This window comes from Anas platyrhynchos, chromosome Z (genome assembly GCF_047663525.1).
Source record: "Anas platyrhynchos isolate ZD024472 breed Pekin duck chromosome Z, IASCAAS_PekinDuck_T2T, whole genome shotgun sequence".
NCBI classification, from domain to species: Eukaryota; Metazoa; Chordata; class Aves; order Anseriformes; family Anatidae; genus Anas; species Anas platyrhynchos.
Window position 1 is genome coordinate 76,335,777 of NC_092621.1, and position 22,424 is coordinate 76,358,200.

At 44.5% G+C, this 22,424-nt stretch overlaps 1 protein-coding gene across 4 annotated transcripts; it reads left to right on the top strand.

The window, feature by feature from the left end:
* Window positions 1-503: 503 nt before the first annotated feature.
* Window positions 504-20,929, top strand: RNF20 (ring finger protein 20). Of its 4 annotated transcripts, none has more exons than XM_072030745.1 (20): window positions 504-526; window positions 2,419-2,589; window positions 2,765-2,932; window positions 3,039-3,186; window positions 3,343-3,525; window positions 4,688-4,806; window positions 5,762-5,908; window positions 6,099-6,176; window positions 6,478-6,597; window positions 9,720-9,899; window positions 10,092-10,227; window positions 11,195-11,316; window positions 13,088-13,485; window positions 14,078-14,195; window positions 16,099-16,248; window positions 17,196-17,408; window positions 18,528-18,653; window positions 19,726-19,866; window positions 20,251-20,352; window positions 20,583-20,929. In XM_072030745.1, exons 2-20 carry the CDS (start codon window positions 2,461-2,463, stop codon window positions 20,757-20,759), a joined length of 2,955 nt encoding a protein of 984 aa, XP_071886846.1. In that variant the 5' UTR covers window positions 504-526; window positions 2,419-2,460; the 3' UTR covers window positions 20,760-20,929. The 4 variants fall into 4 exon arrangements, with proteins under 4 accessions (XP_071886846.1, XP_038026236.2, XP_038026237.2 ...); XM_038170308.2 differs by lacking the exon at window positions 504-526 and adding an exon at window positions 557-715; XM_038170309.2 differs by lacking the exon at window positions 504-526 and adding an exon at window positions 565-715 and having other exon boundaries at window positions 2,423-2,589.
* The last annotated feature ends 1,495 nt before the right edge of the window (window positions 20,930-22,424 follow it).

Below are 22,424 nucleotides of genomic sequence, written 5' to 3' on the forward strand. Positions count from 1 at the left end.
CACATGTATAGGTGTACTCGGGTTTAATATGTAAAAGCAGTGAGTGCTCTGTATATTTAGAAAGTTCGATGTTAGTGTGTGCGTGTTGGTAGAGCATAGACTCCCTGCACACCCAGCGCAATTTAGTTGCTTTTTATAAATAATACTAAATTCAGACTGAGTTGTATCTTCATTTATAACACCCTTAAGCTGCCTGAAAGAGGAACGCTGTCAGCCTGATGGTATTTATAGGGGGCTTCCATCTCATGCTTTTCACATCCTACAAAAACGAGCGGACACGAAGACGTCGTTTTAACCCCCAACTCTTAATTTTAGCATGCTTAAGGTAGTACTTCAAGCTTTGAAGCATTTGGGTGGAAAAAAAAAAAAAGGTGACCAGCGCCCCCCCTCGCCACCAGCGGGCGGGCCGGCGGACGCCATTTTGCTTCAGGGCACGGGCGCCGGCTTCAGGCGCGGCGGCAGCACCATGGCAACGGCGGCCATCTTAGGCGCGGGCAAGCGGCTTCCCGCGCAGCGTCCATGACGGGTGAGGGCGAAATGGCCGCCGGAAGGGAAGGGAAAGGAAAGGAAGGGGAAGGAGGGGGGGCGGCTGCTCGGCCCCGCCTGGGGTCGCGGTGGCGGCTTCCTGCGGGCCGGAGGGAGGTGGAGGAGGCCTTTGGGGGCCGGGGCCGGGCCTCGGGGCCGGGCTGTGTGAGGGAGATCCGGGACAGGAGCGGTGAGGGGGAGCGGGAGGGCGGCGGCGGGTCGGTGGGGGGGGGGGGGGGGGGGGGGGGGGGGGGGGGGGAGGGCGGCCCCGGGGGTGGTGACAGAAACAAAAAGGTTATGGAGGGTGCTCGAATTAACTTCGGGGGTCGAGGAGAAGTTGTGAGGGGATGGGCGTGATGGGGTCGGGCCGAGCTGAGCGTTAGGCGGGGTGGGGAGGGTTGGTTTCGGCAGGTGACTGCTAAAAACAGTTAAATGGAAGTTATTTTTGTTCATTTCTTAATCTTGAGATGCATTTCGTGTTTATGTTTCGAGACAGGTCACAGGAATGCTGTATGAGATATGTGACATTTCAGCAGCTCGTTTAGAACACAGCCCCCATTCTGGATATGGTGGAAGCTGTTTGTCATGCTAAAATGTTTGTTGAACAATAAGCTATGACAAAGCAGTCAGCATACCAGCTTTATCTTAAAAATACAATAACCTTGTTACTTTTAGTAGAACTTCTCAAGGAAAGCAAGTACATGAGAACTGGCTGGTTTAGTTTGTTCTACAAAAAAAAAATAGTTGTTCTGTAAATGCTACTATAGAATAACATGGAACAATGCAGATCTGCACGTTGTGCAGTTCATTTACTTCTGGGTTTCATTTAGTTTAGAGGTAGGGAGATCTGTGGATTAAAAGGGCACAAGGCCTGTGAATGTTGGAAAGAATGCTGCTTATGTCTAATGAAGACTCTAATAAAAGTTTTGTTTTCCAGCATTAACCACTATTATTTGTTTGGAAACCCTTCAAGGAAACAATTGTTTCATTGCTAAATAACATCTTAGGAAAATGCAAGAAATACCGTTTAAATATGAGGGAAGAAAATGCTTTAACAGTGTGGGTTGTCAAGTACTGGATCAGGTTGCACAGGGTGACTGTAGAATCTGGAGATACCAGAAACTGAACCGGACAAGGCCCTTGGCAGCCTGCTGTAGCTGACCCTGATTTATTCAAGACCACTGAACAGATGATCTCCAGAAGTGCCTTACAGTCTCGGCTACTCTGATTTTCTAACCAGCAGTTCTGAACTTTTAAAATTGCATTAATTTGGTCATAACTCCACTCCAGATGTGCCTGTCTCTCTGCTAAAATGTAGGAAAACTCTCCAAATGGGTCTTTGCAAGTCTTTACTTGGAATTGCTGCTCAGTTCAGTAGTATTCGTAGGATCATTTTGCAAACTTAGGGCTCATCATCTTTGAGGTGTTGCTGCTGTGGACTCTAATGGAATGAATGTTGATGTAACAACAGTTTGGTTGGTGTGAAGTGAACAGATGCCATGTACGCACAGTCTTAGGAAGTCTCAGACATACATGGCAGCCTGCTGAATCCTAACCCAAATTGCTTTTAATAAAAGAGCAAGAGAAAAAGAGACTGAATCTGCATTAAGTTTTCTTTCTGAAGAGCATGATAAAATAAAGTGCCTCTGCTGGAACATCATAGATCAGTGGTAATAATGATGGATATTTCTTTCCATCATATTGCTGTTCACTGTGCTAACCCCAGTGGTGTCTTTTAAGATTTTTGATCAGTATTTGCCCAAACCTTCTGAGTTACACAATATGTACTGTGTTGGGCATCTTGTTAACCATGATGGGTCGGTACATAGAAACCCCTAAATGGTGCTGGTTATGTCGGTGTGTTGGCTGTTTTTTAATGGTGTTCTATAACAGGCAGAATTTGGAGAAGAGGGGACCTTGTATATCTGAGTCACCATGTCTGGAATTGGCAATAAAAGGGCAGCTGGGGACCCTGGCCCTTCTGCACCTCCAGAAAAGAAGGCTGGGGTTGAAGACTCGGGAACCACAGTGGAGACCATCAAACTCGGAGGTGTTTCTTCAACGGTATGTCTTTCTTGTATGTTGCCACTCAACCTCTTGTTGTTTATTTTTGTTTGTTTGATTGTTTTGGTTTTTTTTTTTTGATCTGGGAACAAAAACATCTCTCTTCCTTGCTGATGAGCCTGGTCTAGTGATCTGGCTTTTGTGGAATGTGCCACTGACTTGCACTTCTGCACAGGAGGAGATGGATATTCGGACCCTGCAGACCAAGAATCGGAAACTAGCAGAGATGCTTGACCAGCGGCAGGCCATTGAGGATGAGCTGCGGGAGCACATAGAGAAGCTGGAGCGTCGGCAGGCCACTGATGATGCCTCTCTGCTGATCATCAATCGCTACTGGAATCAGGTTAGCAACATGCTTGGTTAATACTGCTTTCTTGCACTTTATTCTATTCCCCTGTTCTCCATTAATTCACATCCGTACTTTGTCGTGTCTTGCCTGTTTTATTCAGTTTGATGAAAACATCCGCATCATCCTAAAACGCTTTGACCTGGACCAAGGTCTTGGAGATCTCCTGTCTGAAAGAAAAGCACTGGTGGTACCAGAACCTGAACCAGACTCAGACAGTAATCAGGAGCGTAAAGATGAGAGAGAGCGAGGTGAGGCACCTGGCTGGAAACAGTGGAAAAAATGTTTTTCAGCTGTGGACAATGTTGGTTTCCCTTTCTAAAGGCTGTCACTGGCTTTCTGATTATGAAGACTAGCATTATTATTCTGCCAGAGCATTTACTTTTTGCATCTCTTTCTGTTCCTAGGTGAAGGACTGGAGCCAGCATTCTCCTTCCTAGCCACCCTAGCCAGCAGCACTAGTGAGGAGATAGAGACTCAGCTGCAGGAGCGTGTAGAGTCCTCCCGGCGTGCTGTTGCCCAAATTGTCACAATGTATGACAAGCTGCAGGAAAAAGTGGATGTGCTGTCCCACAAGCTGAATAGTGGAGGTATGACCCAGGGGGCTGATACTCAAGGAGTATCATTTGCCTCCAGCATGGGCATGATACTGCATTGTAAGCGTTAAGAATGACTAGGTTGTAATCTCGTTTAGTTTCCAAAATAAGCTTGCCTAGCTTTCCAAACTCCTAATAATCAAAACCTCCAAGTTCTGCATGTTAGAAGCGTATGATAATTGCCTCTAACTTTGAATGCTGAGAGCTCTGCCCAGTGTTGGGCTAAGGAGAGGTTTGTTACTGGCTGCAGTGTGCTTCTGTACCATGAGAGGTTACGGATTGCCATTGAACCTTATCACCCAGTTATTCCTGGCCACCAAGTTAAAGGTTTCAAGTAAGGAATTCAAACAAGTATTTCAAACTCATGCTGAGCTTGCAGCTGAGTAAAAGGCTTAGGAATAACTGACTCTGTTTCCTCTGGGTTTTGAGCCAAATGGTACCCATCCAATGTCTTTTGGACACAAAGCAGAGATTTGCAGAGGAAACCTAAATGACTAGCATCTGAAAACTAGTGTAGAAGATTCACTTTACACTCAGATGAATATTTGAAAAACTTGGCTTAAGGTTAGAATTCTAGTCTTTTAGAGATGTGAATGCAAATTTACATGGAAGTACCAAGTCATCTTTGTTTTCCCTAGTTTCTGGAGTGTTTAAATGGTCTGATTAAAGAGCTCTGCAAATCTAGCATTGGTGTGCTAGAGTATTACTATCCGCAGTTGGCAGTCTCAGACACTGTTGCAGTAGTGCCAGTGCTATCATGTGAGCCTGGACTCAGTTGTTATAATTTGTCATTTGGTATATTAGCTTAAACCACCTGTTGAAGGAGGTTTGCACATGAATTTGAGCTGCAGTAAGGTGTCAGTGGGATACAAGGACATGTTCTGTATTGCTGATGCTGACACGATTGGAATGATTTCTGGCATTAGGAGATAGTAACTGACAGTCGGGAATGTGTGGTACGTTAAACTGCAAAACCTTTTGCTTAGTGAGTGCTCTGTGTGGATGGAGATCAGACTTCAGGAACCACCTGCTGGAAGGATGCAGTAAGCTCAAGTTAACAGTAGAAACTTTTTTTTTTCCCCTTTCTCTACTGTTTAAGAATTAAAAACAGCCTTCATTGATTTCTGTTCATTTCCTTTTCTTGTGCCTCCCTCAGATATTACGCTGATGGAAGAAGCAGTCCTGGAGCTTAATTCCTACCTGTCACATGAAAATGGACGACTGCAAGAGCTGGCTGATCTTCTTCAGGAAAAACATCGAATCATGTCTCAGGAGGTATAAAAAGGAGAGAGAAAATTTGTTTTGGGTTCTGTGCTTGATTATTTCCTACTTAGAATAATTTGTGGTAAAAATTATTTGGAAGACAGGTTATTGCTCTGGAGAGGGGCAGGAGTAATGGAATTTGAAAGACAAGTTCTGAACAAAGGTTACGGAATAGGTTGCTGTATGTACGTTTTTCTGTGATTCAGATTCATTTGCTTTTTACACTGCTGAAGGAACGAGAATAACTGGATCAGTGAATTGAGTGGTTGTGACTTTGGAAAGCAAAGCAGAGGAAATAGCAAGGTGATGTTAAGATGACTGCGTAAATATCTGAGATGAGACACTTGACTGGATTTCCCTGTCATTTTCATCTTGTTGGTTTCTTTGGGTCATGTATGAAAGTGTAAAAGCCTTAATTACAAGATCAACACAGTCATTAATTAAGGGATTAGTTAAGGGATTCAGATTATTGGCAGTATTTGCTTCAGAGGCATCAGTTCCTTTAATATCCATTTTTTGTTAACCATGGCCTTGTTCAGTGTTTATCCAAAGGCACTTTAGTGGTTTGTAGAGTAGCTGACCGTAAGGATTTAAAAGATTTAAAAAAAAAACAGTGCCTTTGAATAAAGTGAGTGGCTGCTTATACACTCTGCCAGATATACCCAACTTCTTGCCCTTTTTCCATTATCAGTTTTGTCTTATTTTCATTACTGTTTTAGGTACTGTTTTTTTGTCTTTTTTTTTATTATTACTGTTTTTAGCCAGTGTAAAATTTGGATAGTTCAAAATTTGGATACTGAGACTAATCTGTCTCAGTAGCAAAAGGCAATAGCAAAAGGTGCAAAGGACATGAATTCAGGCTATGATATATTCATACATCAAAACAGAAGAAAAATAAGTATTTAGCACTCTGAAAAACTGTTGATTCTATTTAATATTGCTATCCAAATTACTCTTTTGATTGCAGTTCTCCAAGCTGCAAGAGAGAGTGGAGACAGCAGAGTCTCGTGTGTCTGTTCTGGAGACTATGATTGATGACCTTCAATGGAATATTGACAAGATCCGTAAGAGAGAGCAGCGTCTTAACCGGCACTTAGCAGATGTTCTTGAACGGGTAAGCACTATCGTCTTTACCAGGAATCTAGATAAATGGGTGTGGTTTTGAGCTGCACATCATCTTCCAAGGGTACCTTGCTATGAGAAATTAGAATCTGTACTATACCATCTTTGATTCTGAATATGCTGTAGCAGCGTATTCTTGGGGTTTAATGGAGTGTATATGAAACCTGTTGCCTTTTTTGCAGGTAAATTCCAAAGGCTACAAGGTGTATGGAGCTGGGAGTAGTCTCTACGGGGGCACAATCACCATTAATGCCCGCAAGGTAATCTCAAGGACTTGGTCATGTACAGAGGGAAGGATAAAGTCATGAACAGATTGTATATAGGATCTTAGGTTGGAACAGAATTTAAACACCTTCTTTAATACAAATCTCCTGGGTGACCTTGGGAAACCATTTTGTTTGTATCTAAGTTTCCTGCTGTGAAACAGACCTGAGGGAAATAGACTCTGTCTCAGTTGGTGTTATCAGCCCATTACTTTTGATTAATTTTTGATTGTCACTTAATTAGTACCATCAGTAAATATATTAATGGCAGAACTTAAAAGCATTTTATCCCCAACAGTTTGAGGAGATGAATGCAGAACTGGAAGAGAATAAAGAGCTTGCTGGGAACCGCCTCAATGAGTTGGAGGAACTGCGCCAGGATCTTGCAGAAGTAACAACACAGAATGAAAAACTTAAGGTGTGATATCTGTACCTGTGTAATGTTGGAGGTGTTCTCTGTGGTCAGGTCCTGTCTGTTGTGCTGTACCATGTCTCTGGGAATCCTTATTTGTAGTCTTCTATTCTGTGCTTCCTTTTCACATCCTGGGATGCGTGAAAAACATGTTGAGGGATTCTGTGCCTCTACTCCACTATTGTGATCACCATTTGGAGAACTACATCCAGCTCTGGGGCCCCCAGCATCTGAAAGGCAGGAAGGAACCTGTAAGAGTGGGTCCAGAGGAGGGCCAAGAAAATGACCAGAGTGCTAGAATACCTCTCCTATAAAAAAATGCTGAGGTGGCTGGGGTTGTTTAGGGCTGGAGAAGAGAAGTTTTTGAGTAGACCATATTACTATCATAGAATATCCCAAGTTTGAAGGGACCCTTAAGGATCTTCAATTTCAACTCCTGGCACCACACAGGTTTACCCAAAAGTTTAGACCATGTGACTAAGCGCACAGTCCAATCACTTCTTAAATTCAGACAGGCTTGGTGCAGTGACTGCGTCCCTGGGGAGCCTGTTCGGGTGTGCAACCACCCTCTTGGTGAAGAACCTCTTCCTAATGTCCAGCCTAAACTTCCCCTGCCTCAGCTGAACACCGTTCCCACGGGTCCTATCACTGGTGATTACAGAGAATAGATCACCTGCCTCTCCACTCCCCCTCGCGAGGAAGTTGTAGACTACAATGAGGTTCCCCCTCAGCCTCCTCTTCTCTAGGCTGAACAGGCCCAGTGCCCTCAGCCGCTCCTCATGTGTCTTCTCCTGTAGGCCCTTCACCATCTTCATCGCCCTCATCTGGACACTCTCCAACAGTTTAATGTCCTTCTTGTACTGTGGTGCCCAGAACTGCACACGATATTCGAGGTGAGGCCAGACCAGTGCAGAGTAGAGCAGGACAGTCACCTCCCTTGACAGCAATGCCGTGCTTGATGCATCCCAGGGTACGGTTGGCCCTCCTGGCTAGGACACACTGCTGGCTCATATTCAGCTTGCTGTCAACCACAACCTCCAGATCCCTCTCTGCGGGGCTGCTCTCCAGCATCTTGTCGCCCAGTCTGTACGTATAGCCAGGGATGCCCCATCCCAGGTGCAGGACCCGGCACTTGCTGTTGTTAAACTTCATGCAGTTGGTGATTGCCCAGCTCTCCAATCTGCCCAGGTCTCTCTGCAAGGCCTTTCCACCCTCATCTGAGTCCACAACTCCTCCAAGTTTGGTGTCATCAGCAAATTTGCTCAAATCACCTTCTAGTCCTACATCCAAATCATTTATAAAAACACTGAAGAGGACTGGCTCTAAAATGGAGCCTTGAGGGACCCCACTAGTGACTATCTGCCAACCAGATGTGGCCCCATTTACCACAACCCTTTGAGCCCTGCCCATTAGCCAATTGCTCACCCATCGTGTGATGTTTTTGTTTAGCTGTGTGCTGGACATTTTGTCCAGTAGGATCCTATGGGAAACAGTGTCAAAAGCCTTGCTGAAGTCCAAAAAGATCACATCAGGTGGTTTCCCTTGGTCGACTAGGTGGGTGATCTTATAAAAGGAAATCATGCTAGTTAGGCAGGACCTATCCCTTATAAACCCATGTTGGCTGGTACCAATGACTGCCTTGTCCCCCACGAATCGTGTCAGAATCGTGTCAGCAGTGTGGTGATCCCAGCTGATGTCTGTCAAGTTGAGATCCCCCATAAGGACAAGGGGAGTTGATATTGCAGCATTTCAGTACCCAAAAGGAGCTTACAAAAAAGGTGGAGAAATACTTCTTACTAGTAGTAACAGGACAAGGGGAAGTGGATTTAAACTGAAAGAGGGCAAATTTAGATTGTATGTAAGGAAGAATTTTTTATGACTGGAACAGGTTGCCCAGATAAATTGTAAATGTCCCATCGCTGGAAGTGTTTAAAGTCACATAGGGCAGGGCTTTCAGGAGCCTGATCTAGTGAAAGAAAGTTTTTTCTATGGCAGTGATATTGAACTAAATGATCTTTAAGGGTTCTTTCCAACCCAAACTATTCTGTGATTTAGGTGGGTTGTGTGCTGGACTTGTGCACATTTGTGCGACTTAAGCTTACATTTCAATGCATTGGTGACACCATGTGGTCATCAGTGGAAATTATACTAGTTTCTTATTTCCATTCTTCATTCTGATGCATTTCTTTGGTATAGTTTAATGACGTCTGGTTATTTAATTCCACATCTCTGGATTGACCCCTTTCACTTTCCTTCCACCCCACGTGAGTAGAACTAGGGAACTTGTATAGGAGAGTCTAGACTCTTAGAAGAATAGATGAACTTAAATCTTTTCCACATGTTAGAGTGGTTAGAGAGGAAATAGCGTATGAATTTCTTATCTTAGTGGTAGTGACACAAAAAGTGGTGAATCTGTAGTAGATAAAATTCACTTAATTCTACATATCATATACTTGACATAGCTTGTTGCAACGATCACCAGAGCTAATTAGTCAGGTTTCAGAGATGAGTTTGCAAAAGCTGTCTTGAGGCACACATAAATCATATTTATTCACATGAGTTTGCTTTGAGACCATTTGGTATACAACTCTTTTGTATCACTCATTTGCTAATTTTTCTATAGTAAAATTCATATGCTATGCTTTCTTCCCTTGGCTTTCTGTCATTATATCTCTTTTTCTTAGAAAGTTAACAACGCCTATTTGCACCTAGTTTCTCGAGTGCCCAGCTATACTTCTTGGTGTTTCTGTGTTGATTGGTTTAGGTGATTATGGTTTTATAGTAAAACAGTTTAAAATCAGTTTAAAAGTTTACTTGCATTTCCCAAATTTTAATCTTTGAGGTAAACTGTTGCAAAACCTAAAAAGGAAAAAATATGTAAGAGAAACAGTGTAGCATATATGAGTAGAGAGCAAATACAGACCTTTTTTTTTTTTAGCTGATACTTAAGCATATGGATCTGCTTCACAGCAATGCTGTTAAAGTTCTGCTTTTTAAGATACTTGCGCTGTTGCCACTGTCAAGTTGCTTGTGGCAGCTTAATTCATTGTTATTCTACCTTGCAAAATGGATGCCGAAGACAGGGAGGTGATGTCATTTTCTCTGGCATCTTCTTGTGTCCTGACCAGGTTGAGCTGCGACGAGCAGTGGAGGAGGCGGTGAAGGAGACTCCAGAATACCGCTGCATGCAGTCCCAATTTTCTGTTTTGTATAATGAGAGTCTCCAGCTGAAGGCACATCTTGATGAGGCCCGCACTCTGCTTCATGGCACCCGCACCACACACCAGCGCCAGGTGGAACTAATTGAGGTAACACCTGTGCTCTGTCAGACTGGGGAACATTATGAGCCCATCAGCTATCACTGCTGATTTTGGTGGCTCTGAAGATGTTTGGGAAATTTCTTACTGGTGATGATTTATCAGTTCTTGTACCTTCTACTGATGAGTTGAGAGATACTCCAGGGTCACTGCACCAAGTTCTGTCCATTTCTTATTCCACAGAGGGATGAGGTCAGCCTTCACAAGAAGCTGCGCACAGAAGTGATTCAGCTAGAGGACACTCTAGCACAAGTCCGCAAAGAGTATGAGATGTTGAGGATTGAGTTTGAACAGACACTTGCTGCCAATGAACAAGCAGGTATGGAACTTTTCTGCTACCTTAAAAAAAAAAAAATTAGAAGGCTGCGTTGCAGCACAACACTTCAATGTCATTCCTTTTCCACTATTAAATACTTGTTCTGTCAGGTTTCAAAAACAAATCTCTTTTCATGTTTCAGGGCAGGCCACTTCCTTGGAGGTGTTGCAAAATACTGCATTTTGCTAATAATTCAGGTTATGACAGAGCATTTTGCATTGTTAAAAAATTATTTTGGGGAGGATTAATTTGCAAATCTGGGATAACAGCCTAGCCAGAACACTGGTAATGCTCAAATTCTATCCAAAAGAAAGAAATAAGCTGTTCTTCAAGTAGCCTTTAAATTACAGAGATTTCTTATAGCATGACTGCTGTGAGTTAATATTCAGCCAGTTCCCAAGCAGAAGATGGCAGTCTCCTTCTTTTTCACTTGTTCATTGCTAAGCCTGATGTTACATAGCTTAGAGTATCTCTTTGGTTTGTTTGGTCTCCTTGGTTGTGCCCCCTCTCACCTTCTTGGGCACCTCTTTTCTGCTCACTGTGGAGGCAGAGTGAGAAACAGAGAAGACCTTGACGCAGCAAGCACTATTGAGCAATAACCAAAACATCAGTGTGTTACCAGCATTGTTTTGGTCCTAAATCTAAAAACAGAAGCAAGTGAGCTGCTATGAAGAAAACTAGCTCCATCCCAGTCAGACCCAGTACAATTATATTTTTTCCCCCACATTCCATAAGGGAAGAATAATATTAAAGGAAAACCAGGGCTGGGAATTTGCAAGGACTTATGGTAGCTTGTAAAGCTAGTCTGATTTTTTTTTTTCCTCTAAATGCTCTGTTGTGTGGTATAATTATTATTACCTTATTTTGATCCCTTGTCACCATCATTAAGCTTGTTCTCCATCTCTATGAAAGTCTTAACAGAAGATCAGCAAAAGTGTGTTGTTACAGTTGTGTGTCTCTGATTTCATAGGTCCAATTAATCGAGAGATGCGTCATCTCATCAGCAGCCTCCAAAATCACAACCACCAGCTGAAGGGAGAGGTGTTGAGATACAAGCGCAAACTGAGAGAGGCCCAGTCTGACTTGAGCAAGGTACTGGAGTGGGAAGTGGCAGAGGGGAGCAGGGAATGCTTAGTGGAATGGTGAATACTGTCAGTCCTCTGTAGAATAACAGAGTATTTTGGGTTGGAAGGGACCTTAAAGATCATCTAGTTCCAATCCCCCTGCTGTGGGCAGGGATGCCACCCACCAGACCAGATTGCCCAGAGCCCCATCCAACCTGGTGTTGAACACTTCCAGGGATGGGGCATCCACAGTTTCTCTGGGCAACCTGTTCCAGTGCCTCACCACCCTCTGAGTTAAGAATGTCGTGCTTAGATCTAATCCAAATCTACCATCTTTTGGTTTAAAGCCATGACTCCTTGTCCTATCACTGCACACCCTGACACAGTGTCCCTCCCTAGCTTTTTTGTAGGCCCCCTTTAGGTACTGGAAGGGTGCTCCTCTGGACTTGTTCTAATACTTCCATGTTGTTCTGGTGCTGGGGGCCCCAGAGCTGAATGCAGCACTTCAGGTGGGGTCTCACGAGAGCAGAGCAGAAGGGGAGAATAACCTTCCTTGACCTGCTTGCTGTCCACGCTACTTTTGGTGCAGCCCAGGACGTGGTTGGCTTTCTGGGCTGCAAGCACACATTGTTGGCTCATGTTGAGCTTCTCATCCACCAGCAACCCCAGGGCCTTCTTCTCAGGGCTGCTCTCAATCCATTCTCTACCCAGCCTGTATGTGTGCTTGGGATTGTCCCAGCCCAGATGCAGGACCTTTCACATGGCCGTGTTGAACCTCATGAGATTCACACAGGCCCGCCTCTCAGGCCTGTCAGATCCCTCTGGATGGCATCCCTTCCCTCCAGCGTGTCGACCACACCACATGGCTTGGTGTCACTGGCAAACTTGCTGATGCACAGTGCACTCCATTCCACGTTCCATGTCACCCAGAAAGATACTAAACAGCACCAATCCCAATACTGACCTCAGAGGAGCACCACTGGTCCCTGATCTCCACTTCAGTGTTGAGCAATGGACACTTGGACAACGCTGACTGCAACGTTCTGAGTGCAACCAGCCAGCCAGCTCCTTACCCTCCAAGTGGTCCATCCACCAAACCCATGTCTCTCCAATTTAGAGACAAGGATATCGTGGGGGACAGTGTCAAATGCTTTGCACAAGTCCAGGTAGATGATGTCCATTGCTCTTCCCCTATCTACCAGTCCTGTAAACCCACCAGATTTGTTTAGCACAATCTGTCCTTTGTGAAGCCATGTTGGCTGTCACTAATCACTTCCTTACTTGTAATATCACATTCTTGCTTTTAATATCAGCCTTTCTATTACAGCATGCAGTATGTGTGTAGTGTAATTTCTGATGGAGATCCACAGTCTCCTGCTTTCCACTTAGACAAATTAATTGTCCTCCTTTTGTAGTTATATAGTGCTCTGTGAAAAGTATTAGCAATTTCAGAAAAAGCACACAAGCTGATATCTGGGAAAATGAGGGGAGAGGGATAAGGTTCCTTCAGGAACAGGTTCTTCACTGAGAGGGTGGTCGGGCACTGGAGCAGGATCCCCAGGGCAGTGGTCACGGCACCAGGCACGCCGGAGTTCAAGAAGCATTTTGACATCACTCAGACACAGGGTCTGATTTTTGGGCTGTTCTTTGGGGGTTGCAGGAGATTGACTCGATAATCCTCGTGGGTCTCTTCTAACTTAGATATTCTGTGATTTGGTGATAACTGTGATACAGGTTTCTGGCTAAATACTTAATGGTTAATTTCCTTCTGTGTCTTATCTTGTTCTGTTGCATGACAGATCCGCTCTCGCAGTGGCAGTACTATCTTACAGTCCCAGTCCAGCACTGAAGACACAAAGGAGGAGCCTCCAGAGATCAAACAGGAGCCAGATGATCCTTCTGCCCAAGTACCTGTGCCCAAGGCTGCTTCTGAAGATGCTAGTGAAGTTAAGGCCAGGCGAGATGAAGAGGAACGGGAGCGGGAAAGACGTGAGAGGGAGAGGGAACGAGAGAAGGAAAAGGAGAAAGAGAGGGAGCGAGAGAAAGAGAAAGAAAAGGAAAAGGAGCGGGAGCGGGAAAAACAGAAGCAGAAGGAATCTGAGAAGGAAAGAGAGTCCAAAGAGAAGGAGAAAGGGAAACATGAAGATGGAAGAAAGAAGGAGGCTGAAGTGATCAAGCAGCTGAAGGCAGAGCTCAAGTAAGAGTTGCTGATCCTTTCTTTCATGTGTGAGTTGAGCTAGCTTGAGTGATTGCATGAGACAACTTGCATCTCTTAAGAGATTGACTACTGACATGAGAGGTTTCTAGCACCCTCTCTGTCTGATAATGGTTTGGACAACATAGTAACACTTCTACAATAGCCTAAACCATGAATACCAGATCGGGTACTTCTTAATGTGGGTCAGGTAATCTTTGCTGCTGTCATTACAACTGTGTAAAGCTTTACAGCAGCAGATTATTAGTGAAGGGCACAGTGGTCTTCCCTGTCTTAGATAGTACCAAAGCAGAGATGGGTAGCTGTTGCTATCTGTGTTCCATTGGGTACGTACTTCTGTCACCCTCTGCCTTCCCTAAGTTTTTCAACCCATATGTGCCTGAACCTGTTTCTTCTCAGTCTCCGTCTTGTACTCCTTGACTATTTTGCTTTTACCAGAGTGAGAAGAGCCAGAGAGAACTCTGTATATGTGCAGTGTGGGAGGTGGAGCAAATGCTGGTCTGACTCTCATGCTAGTTATACAGCAACGTAGCTTTTCTGCCAAGTACTCACAGTTGTCTTTCTATGTTTCCAGGAAGGCCCAGGAGAGCCAGAAGGAGATGAAGCTGTTGTTAGATATGTACCGCTCTGCCCCCAAAGAACAGAGAGACAAAGTGCAGCTGATGGCAGCTGAGAAGAAAGCAAAAGCTGAGGTAAACTTCACTTCTCTTCCCTCTTCTATGTTTGCATACTACTTAAAATTCCAAGCACTCTGCATCTGCGCTATGGTGCTTTTGTCTTCAGGCTGGAGGTGGTTTCTATTCCTGCGTTTGTTACTTACAAGAGAGATTGGAATAGTCTGGAGATGAAAAGAGAGATTACAGGATGCCCTTTTGTGGGATAATATTTTCATCATCAGTATTAAAGGTAGTGGTTCTTTGAAAGCTGTGTTTAGCTCTCTATTGCTGTAACATGTAGGTTGTTAGCTTTACATCATTAACAAGATTTAGAAAGACCTGGAGACAAGGAGGGATAGGCAGCCAATTAGACAAAAACTGAACTATGCTTTTAGGAATATCTTGACAGTGTGGTCTCAGATTTCTCAGTGGATGTGGTAAAGAACCATCACCTGATGTATTTAAAACGAGGCTTGAATAATGATTTGAGAATTAAAATTTTAAAATGTTGCATCTGAGTGAATGTGCAGAAGATTCACTGAAGAGTTACGCTGTGATATTAAGTGATGTTATGAGCATGGCTGCCTTCTCCAGCCCCTCTGGTTCAGGACTTCCTCCTGTCCAGTCACTGGAGCTCATCCTGGGACTCAGGATCTCTGCCCAGGCTGGGGGGTGTGGCTGCTACTTTCTTTTTTTGTGGGTTCAACAGTAGTGACGCTGAGCACATATCCCAGAGATGTATGCAGAGGATACAGGACACTGACACAGCCTATCGGACAGATTGTCACTGAGAAGCCATTGCCTTCAACAGCACCTACACATAGGACTCAAATAAAAAAACCAGACACGAATAGCTGAGTCTGTCTCCTCTTCTTCCACTGGTAGAGATGAAAGTTCACTATTGAACCTGGATGTGTGCATGCATGCCTTCACAAGTGTGTACAGATTTGCAGATCCCTCAAAACCACCCAGTACCTCTGACTGTGTCCTGGGGCCCATACCCAACTCACAAACCAGTTTATCAGTAGCTGACACCTGGTCCCCACAGCACACGTATATGTGTGTGAGGTTACACGGAGGTGGTTAAGAAAATATTTGCAAGGAAAGTTTAAGTAGAGAAGCCAGACTGCCATGATAAGGCAGATGACCATACTGACCAGCTGTATTTCACCTGCAACCAGATCCTTTTGTACCCTCTTTCTGTCTGTAAACCTCTTGGTTGATCCTTGCTCCCCCTTCCCAGTGCACATCCTTTCATGGGTTTGCAGAACTCTACTGATTTCTTTAATCCCTCCTATTTTGGAGTCCCCTCTGGTTTAGTCTGTTCGTTTGCAAAGCCCAGGTTGATCTTCCTGGAAGTGACACCTGTAGTTTGTTTACAGCCCAACAGTTAGTGTGACTGACAGTTTGTTTCTTGTTATTGTCTCCATGTCTGTTTTGTCAGGTCTGCACCTCTGCATGTTTTGTTTCTGGTTTCTCCCCTACTTTTTTTTTTTTTTCTCCCTCCTTGGTGCCTTAGTTGACAAGATCCTCAGCCAGATAACCTTCCTGGGATAAACACACTTACATTCTCACATCAGTAAGGAACCACACCTGGTCAGTCACACTATTGCTGCCTCCTATGTTTTGTCAGTCAGGTTATGTCTTTGTATGTTTTGTGTATGGCTTCTTCCTTTTTAATTATCCCTTTTTTGCACTGAAACCAATGCCTGACCAGATGCCTTGAAGGAGCAGGTATTCTTCTGCTTAGCCTTGTATATACAACTGCAAGAGATAACTGATGTACTCTGATAAGAGGTGCTATGGAATTTTCAAAAGTTTTGTAATTAAGATTTCAGTTTTTCAGCAGCTTTGAATAATTGTGGGGAAAACCAGCTCTTAACAATGTTCAGGCCACATTCTTGTGTTCAGTGTCGTTTCTGTCTTGTCTGTCTTCTAGCTGGAAGAACTAAGACAAAGGGTAAAAGAATTGGAAGACAAGGAGAAAAAGGAGAGTAAAAAGATGGCTGATGAGGATGCCCTCCGGAAGATCCGAGCAGTAGAGGAACAGATTGAGTATTTACAGAAGAAACTCGCCATGGCTAAACAGGTGAGAAATTTCCGATGAGTTCTGTCACAGTTTGATTGTATTGGAAGTAGGTGCCTTCAGTTTACAGACAGGAAGATTACCTGAGGGAATGAATTTCTGTTTCTGTGTATTCATTCCAGTGATGTGCAAGTTCTGTCCCTGTTTATTGAAGTGAAAAAGAAACAAAAAATCCCAACACCAGCTGTCACAAAGCTCATGTCAGGTGTGGTAGGGAAACTTAGCTGTCCATGTGGCTTAGGTGAAGTGTCTGGGTCACCCTCTGCAGGAGGAAGTTGTAATTTCTTTTTAGAAGTATTTTTATTGGCACAGTTCATACAATTAATGCAAGTGCATGATGCTGTGACATACCTTCCCTTTAAGTTGTCGTCCACAAAAAAAGGCTTAATATAATGTTAACAGGGTGAGACCCATTGAGCAGGGGAGAGGCAAGCCAATGATTTGATGTGTACTCTTCTAGAATTTATTTTTTTCTTATTGTACAGAATTGTACTGTCTTGTCATTCACTCCATTTATGTTGAAGCAGCCTAAGTTGAGTATAAAGGCCTTGTCAGCATTTTATCTGGAAACTGTTGAGTTGTCCATATATAGTTTTATTGGCCTAGTTTATATGGCAGCTATTTAGCTAGCTACCAGAAGCTAAGAGGTGGCCTGTGCCACGTCTGATTTTTTTTTTTTTTTCTTCCCCAGCAGATACAAGCTAGAGTTTGTGAATTCCTGTCAAGATGAGTTGTTGTTTTTTTGTTGTTTGTTTGTTTTTTGTATGCCTTCTAGTTCAGGGCATCTCTGCTGTGATGCAGACTTCTAGGGTGTACTTTTGTCTGGTTGCTGGGAAGATACCATCAGTCTTCTTTGGTCTGTGCTAGTTTTGGTGTCTCTGAGTACAATTTTCAGGGTAACCATTGGGGTACAGGAAACAGTTCTGCCAGAGCCTGTAATCTTCTTGCAGGAGGAGGAGGCTCTGCTGTCAGAAATGGATGTCACAGGCCAAGCCTTTGAAGACATGCAGGAGCAGAATATCCGCCTGATGCAGCAGCTGCGGGAGAAGGATGATGCCAACTTCAAGCTCATGTCAGAGCGCATCAAGTCCAACCAGATCCACAAGCTGCTGAAAGAGGAGAAAGAGGAGCTGGCAGACCAAGTTTTAACACTGAAGACACAGGTAACCTGGGAGAAGTAGAGAGGACACACAAACTCACAGGAAGGTGGAGGTGTTGTTTGTTAGCCATGGTAGACAGCCAAGCCACACACAACTGCTTACCCCACCAACCCCCTGTGGCATGAGAGAGAGAAGGGTAAAAGTGAGAAGTCCCATGGGTTGGGATGAAGACAGTTTACCAAGTAAAACAAAACCTGCGTGTAAAAGTGAAGCAAAATAAAGAATTCATTCACTACTTCCTATTGGTCACGCATAATGGTTGCCTAGGAAGACAAACACCATAACTCTGAACATACGCCCCTGGTCCTCCTTCTTTCCCCAGCTTTTATGGCTGAGCAAGATGTGATGTATTATGGAATACCTCTTTACCCAGCTCAGGTCAGTTGTCCCAGTTGTGTCCCTTCCCAAATTCTTGTGCAACCCCAGCCTACACGCTGGTGAGCAACAGAAGTCTTGATGCTGTTTCAGCACTGTTCAGCAGCAACTAAAACAGAAGTGTGTTGTCAATGCTGCTTTGGTCACAAATTTGAGACATAGTGTCATGCAACTTGCTATAGAAACAATTAACTCTATCTCAGCCAAAACAAGTACAGGAAGGAATGTTTCCCCTAATCATCCTAGATACACCATATCAGACTTTGAAGGGGTCTGTCCTAGTAAGGAACTGCTGTATGAGTATAAACTCATACAGGTTCATTGCTATGAACAGCAAGATGAAGGAGAAAACGGGATCACAGAATCATAGAACAGTTTGGGTTGGAAATCACTACCTAATCTAAATCTACCATCTTTTGATTTAAAGCCATTACCCCTTGTCCTATCACTATACTGCCTGACAAGGAGTCCCTTCCCATCTTCCCTGTAGCCTTCTCTCCTCCAGGCTGAACAACCCCAGCTCCCTCAGCTGGTCTTCACAGGAGAGGTGCTCCAGCCCTCTGATCATCCTCAGGGCCCCCTGGACTCACTCTAATATGTCCATGTCCTTCTTGTGCTGGGGGCCCCAGAGCTGAACACAGTAGTTATTTTCCTATGTTAACAGTTCTACATATAAATTCTTCCATCTCTGAAGACCTGCAGAGCATGCATTTCAGCCCTTTTGTATCTTCTCTCTCTCTTCCTAAGGTTGATGCCCAGCTGCAAGTTGTACGTAAACTGGAGGAGAAGGAACACTTACTGCAAAGCAGTATTGGAACAGGGGAGAAAGAGCTAGGTCTCCGAACACAAGCCCTGGAAATGAACAAACGCAAGGTGAGCAGTTGCTTGATTTCCTCTCAGATTATAAGATGGAGTGGTCTTGAGGGAAGCATAGAAAGCTCCTGTCTTTCGTTGGTATTATGGTACCTGATATTCCCTCCTTTTGGGCTAGTATACCAGAATGCTGAGGAGCTCTAAAAAGAGTTCTAATTGTGTGGTAGGCTGATGTTTCCTTTGGTAAAGATGAGCAAGGTGTAGTTGTTTCTGTGATAGGTTTCCTGTAAAAAGCACCTTAGCTCAGGTTATCGTGAAAGAGAGAACAGCCAGATTAACTGGCATTGTGTAAAGTTTTCATAGGAAATATGAGAAAAATGAAAGAAAATTATGGTTGGGGAACGTTAAGACATCTGTTAAATGTGTAAGCTCATAAAACAAAGTAGGCCTGTAGAGTGGAATAAAACTGAGTGTCATGGCTGATCCTGCCATTGTTATTGAGTCCTTAGTAGAAATACAGGAATGACAGACAGAAAGGAAGGCAGGAACAGCACTTTGAAGAGGAGATGGGGGAATTCCATGCAAACGCTTGTGCATAATACCATGTTCTGAAGTACTAAGAGAACTTGGCTAATAGATTTACTAGTGCAGGGACAGTTAGAGAACACTAAGAAACTGGTGAAGAGAGAAAACAGTTTAAAAACAAACAAAAATGCAACAGAATTCATCTTGCAGTTCTCTCTAGTTTAGCTTTAGGCCTGCCTATAAATTTAGTTGAGAAAGTGTAGGAGTTGAGGGCTGAAAACACTTGAGTGAGAACAGGATTGTGGGAGCATTAATGCTTTTCTAATAGAGTTGCATTACAGTGTAATAGGGCTTATCTTTAACAAAGAGGAGCGTTCAAATTAAATGATTAGAGCTTGTTGACAATAAGATAATTTGTTGTTCTTGTAAAGTTTAGGGAATAAATTTAGTTCTTCCATTTGAAAATACCATAATCAGATTGAAAAAAGTAAATTTCCCACAGCCCTGGAAGTATTCTGTGGGCAGTCTTGAATTGTCAGGTGGAGGGACTAGAAGTCACTAGAACTTTTTCCGTGTCTGTTACTTCTATAATGGTTTACTTTTTCAGGCCATGGATGCAGCCCAGCTTGCAGATGACCTGAAAACCCAGCTAGAGGTGGCTCAGAAGAAGCTGCATGACTTCCAGGATGAGATAGTGGAAAACAGAGTAACTAGAGAGAAAGAGATGTTCAACTTCAAAAGGGCTGAGGTATACAGTTTGTGCACAATCCTTCCATATCTGTCTCCTTTGGTGTCTGTCTCCTTTTGCATTGAACTCAGAGCAGATTACAACTACGTGAGTTTCCTTACTGTTTCCTAGCTAAAACTTTTTTGTTGTTGTCCATTCACTTGGATTTCAGCTTGATCTATTGAAATAGCCTCTTGGCTGTTTAGGTTTTGATATTATTGACAATACGAGTGGCACCAGCTGATGATGTCATCTTTCGTAAGTCTTCTGGTCTATCAGCAATAAAAGTACAGGTAGAGTGGCTTACCTAGGTGTGCTGTTGGGCAGGTGCTACCTCTGTTTCTTCCTTGGATTAGTTGTGACAGAAGACACTGCTCACTTATTTACCGTCTTGTTTTCATACAGGAAGACATTTCTAGGTTACGCAGGAAGCTGGAGACCACTAAGAAGCCTGACATGGTTCCCAACTGTGATGAGATACTGATGGAAGAAATCAAGGATTACAAGGTGCGTAGCTGTCTCCCTCTTCCCTCTTAACTCTGCTTTAACCAAAAGGCTGTGTAGTCATGCTTTCAGTATATGACATTATTTGTTTAGACTCTGGCACTGTAGACCTACTTTGCATAGAATAAAGCACCCTTTCCATATGAGGAGTGGAAAGACCCTCATCTTTAGTCACATTTTAATGTATCTAGTGCAATGCAATGAGCCCTCTCTATAATGATCCTGTCTTGCAGGCCCGCTTGACCTGCCCGTGCTGTAACATGCGCAAAAAGGATGCTGTCCTCACGAAGTGTTTTCACGTCTTCTGCTTTGAGTGTGTGAAAACACGCTATGACACCCGGCAGCGTAAGTGCCCCAAGTGCAACGCCGCCTTCGGAGCCAATGACTTCCACAGGATCTACATCGGTTGATTCTTCCCACTGGAGTTGCAGGACATTGCTGTTTGTGGTGACCACCCAGCCTCCCTCACTTTCTCTTACTGTTACCTGTGGGGCAGTCGGTGCTTCTGTCTGTTCATCTACAGGCTCTTCTGGGCAGCGTGATTAGGGAATGGAAAGAAATAGATTGCGGATTTTGGTTCCTTTCTTGTCGATATTCTTTTATTCTCGTCTTCATTATTTGTGTTTTTTTGTTTTTGTTGCCCCAGAGGATGTTTTCCATGTATCAGTTGCACACTGTCAAGTTGGAAAATTTCTAAGTGAAGTCCTGGGTTGGTGGAATGAGAGCTGTCTGTGTTCCTACAGACAGAAATGAGGCCTTTACAGAATCACAGAATTTCTAGGTTGGAAGAGACCTCCAAGATCACCCAGTCCAGACCCAATGCTGACAAGTCCTCCACTAACCATATCCCTGAGCTCTACATCTAAACGTCTTTTAAAGACCTCCAGGGATGGTGACTCCACCACTTCCCTGGGCAGCCTGTTCCCATGTCTAACAACCGTTTCGGTAAAGAAATTCTTCCTGACATCCAACCTAAAACTCCCCTGGCGCAACTTTAGCCCATTCCCCCTCGTCCTGTCACCAGGCACGTGGGAGAACAGACCAACCCCCACCTCGCTGCAGCCTCCTTTAAGGTATCTGTAGAGAGCAATAAGGTTGCCCCTGAGCCTCCTCTTCTCCAGGCTGAACAAGCCCAGCTCCCTCAGCCGCTCCTCGTAGGACTTGTTCTCCAGGCCCCTCACCAGCTTCGTCGCCCTTCTCTGGACTTGCTCAAGCACCTCCATGTCCTTCTTGTAGCGAGGGGCCCAAAACTGAACACAGTACTTGAGGTGCGGCCTCACCAGAGCCGAGTACAGGGGGCGATCACTTCCCTAGCCCTGCTGGTCACACTGTTTCTGATACAAGCCAGGATGCCGTTGGCCTTCTTGGCCACCTGAGCACACTGCTGGCTCATATTCAGCCGACTGTCCACCATCACTCCCAGGTCCTTCTCTGCCTGGCAGCTTTCCAACCACTCCTCTGCTGGCCTGTAGCTCTGCTTGAGGTTGTTGCAGCCCAGGTGCAGGACCCGGCACATCCAGATCATTGATGAAGATATTAAAGAGAACCGGCCCCAGCACCGAGCCCTGGGGAACGCCACTAGTGACCAGCCTCCAACTGGATTTGACTCCATTTACCACGACTCTTTGGGCCTGGCTATCCAGCCAGTTTCTAACCCAATGAAGCGTGCGCCAGTCCAAGCCAAGAGCAGCCAGTTTCTTGAGGAGAATGCTGTGGGAGACGGTGTCGAAAGCCTTGCTTAAATCAAGGCAGACCACATCCACAGCCTTTCCCTCATCCACCCAGCGTGTCACTTTGTCATAGAAGGAGATCAGGTTCGTCAAGCAGGACCTGCCTTTCATAAACCCATCTTGACTGGGCCTGATCACCTGCTTGCCCTGCAAGTGCTGCATGATGACTCTCAAGAGAATCTGCTCCATGAGCTTCCCTGGTACTGAGGTCAAACTGACAGGCCTGTAGTTCCCCAGGTCTGCCCTCCGGCCCTTCTTGTAGATGGGCATCACGTTTGCTAGCCGCCAGTCAACTGGGACCTCCCCCGATAGCCAGGACTGTTGATAAATGATGGAAAGCGGCTT

Excerpts from the sequence above, each read along its gene's own strand:
- RNF20 (XM_072030745.1), top strand. The coding sequence starts at position 2,461 with ATGTCTGGAATTGGCAATAAAAGGGCAGCTGGGGACCCTGGCCCTTCT. Across the intron at positions 3,187-3,342 it reads TAAAGATGAGAGAGAGCGAG|GTGAAGGACTGGAGCCAGCA; the intron begins GTGAGGCACCTG and ends TTCTGTTCCTAG. Across the intron at positions 11,317-13,087 it reads CCCAGTCTGACTTGAGCAAG|ATCCGCTCTCGCAGTGGCAG; the intron begins GTACTGGAGTGG and ends GTTGCATGACAG.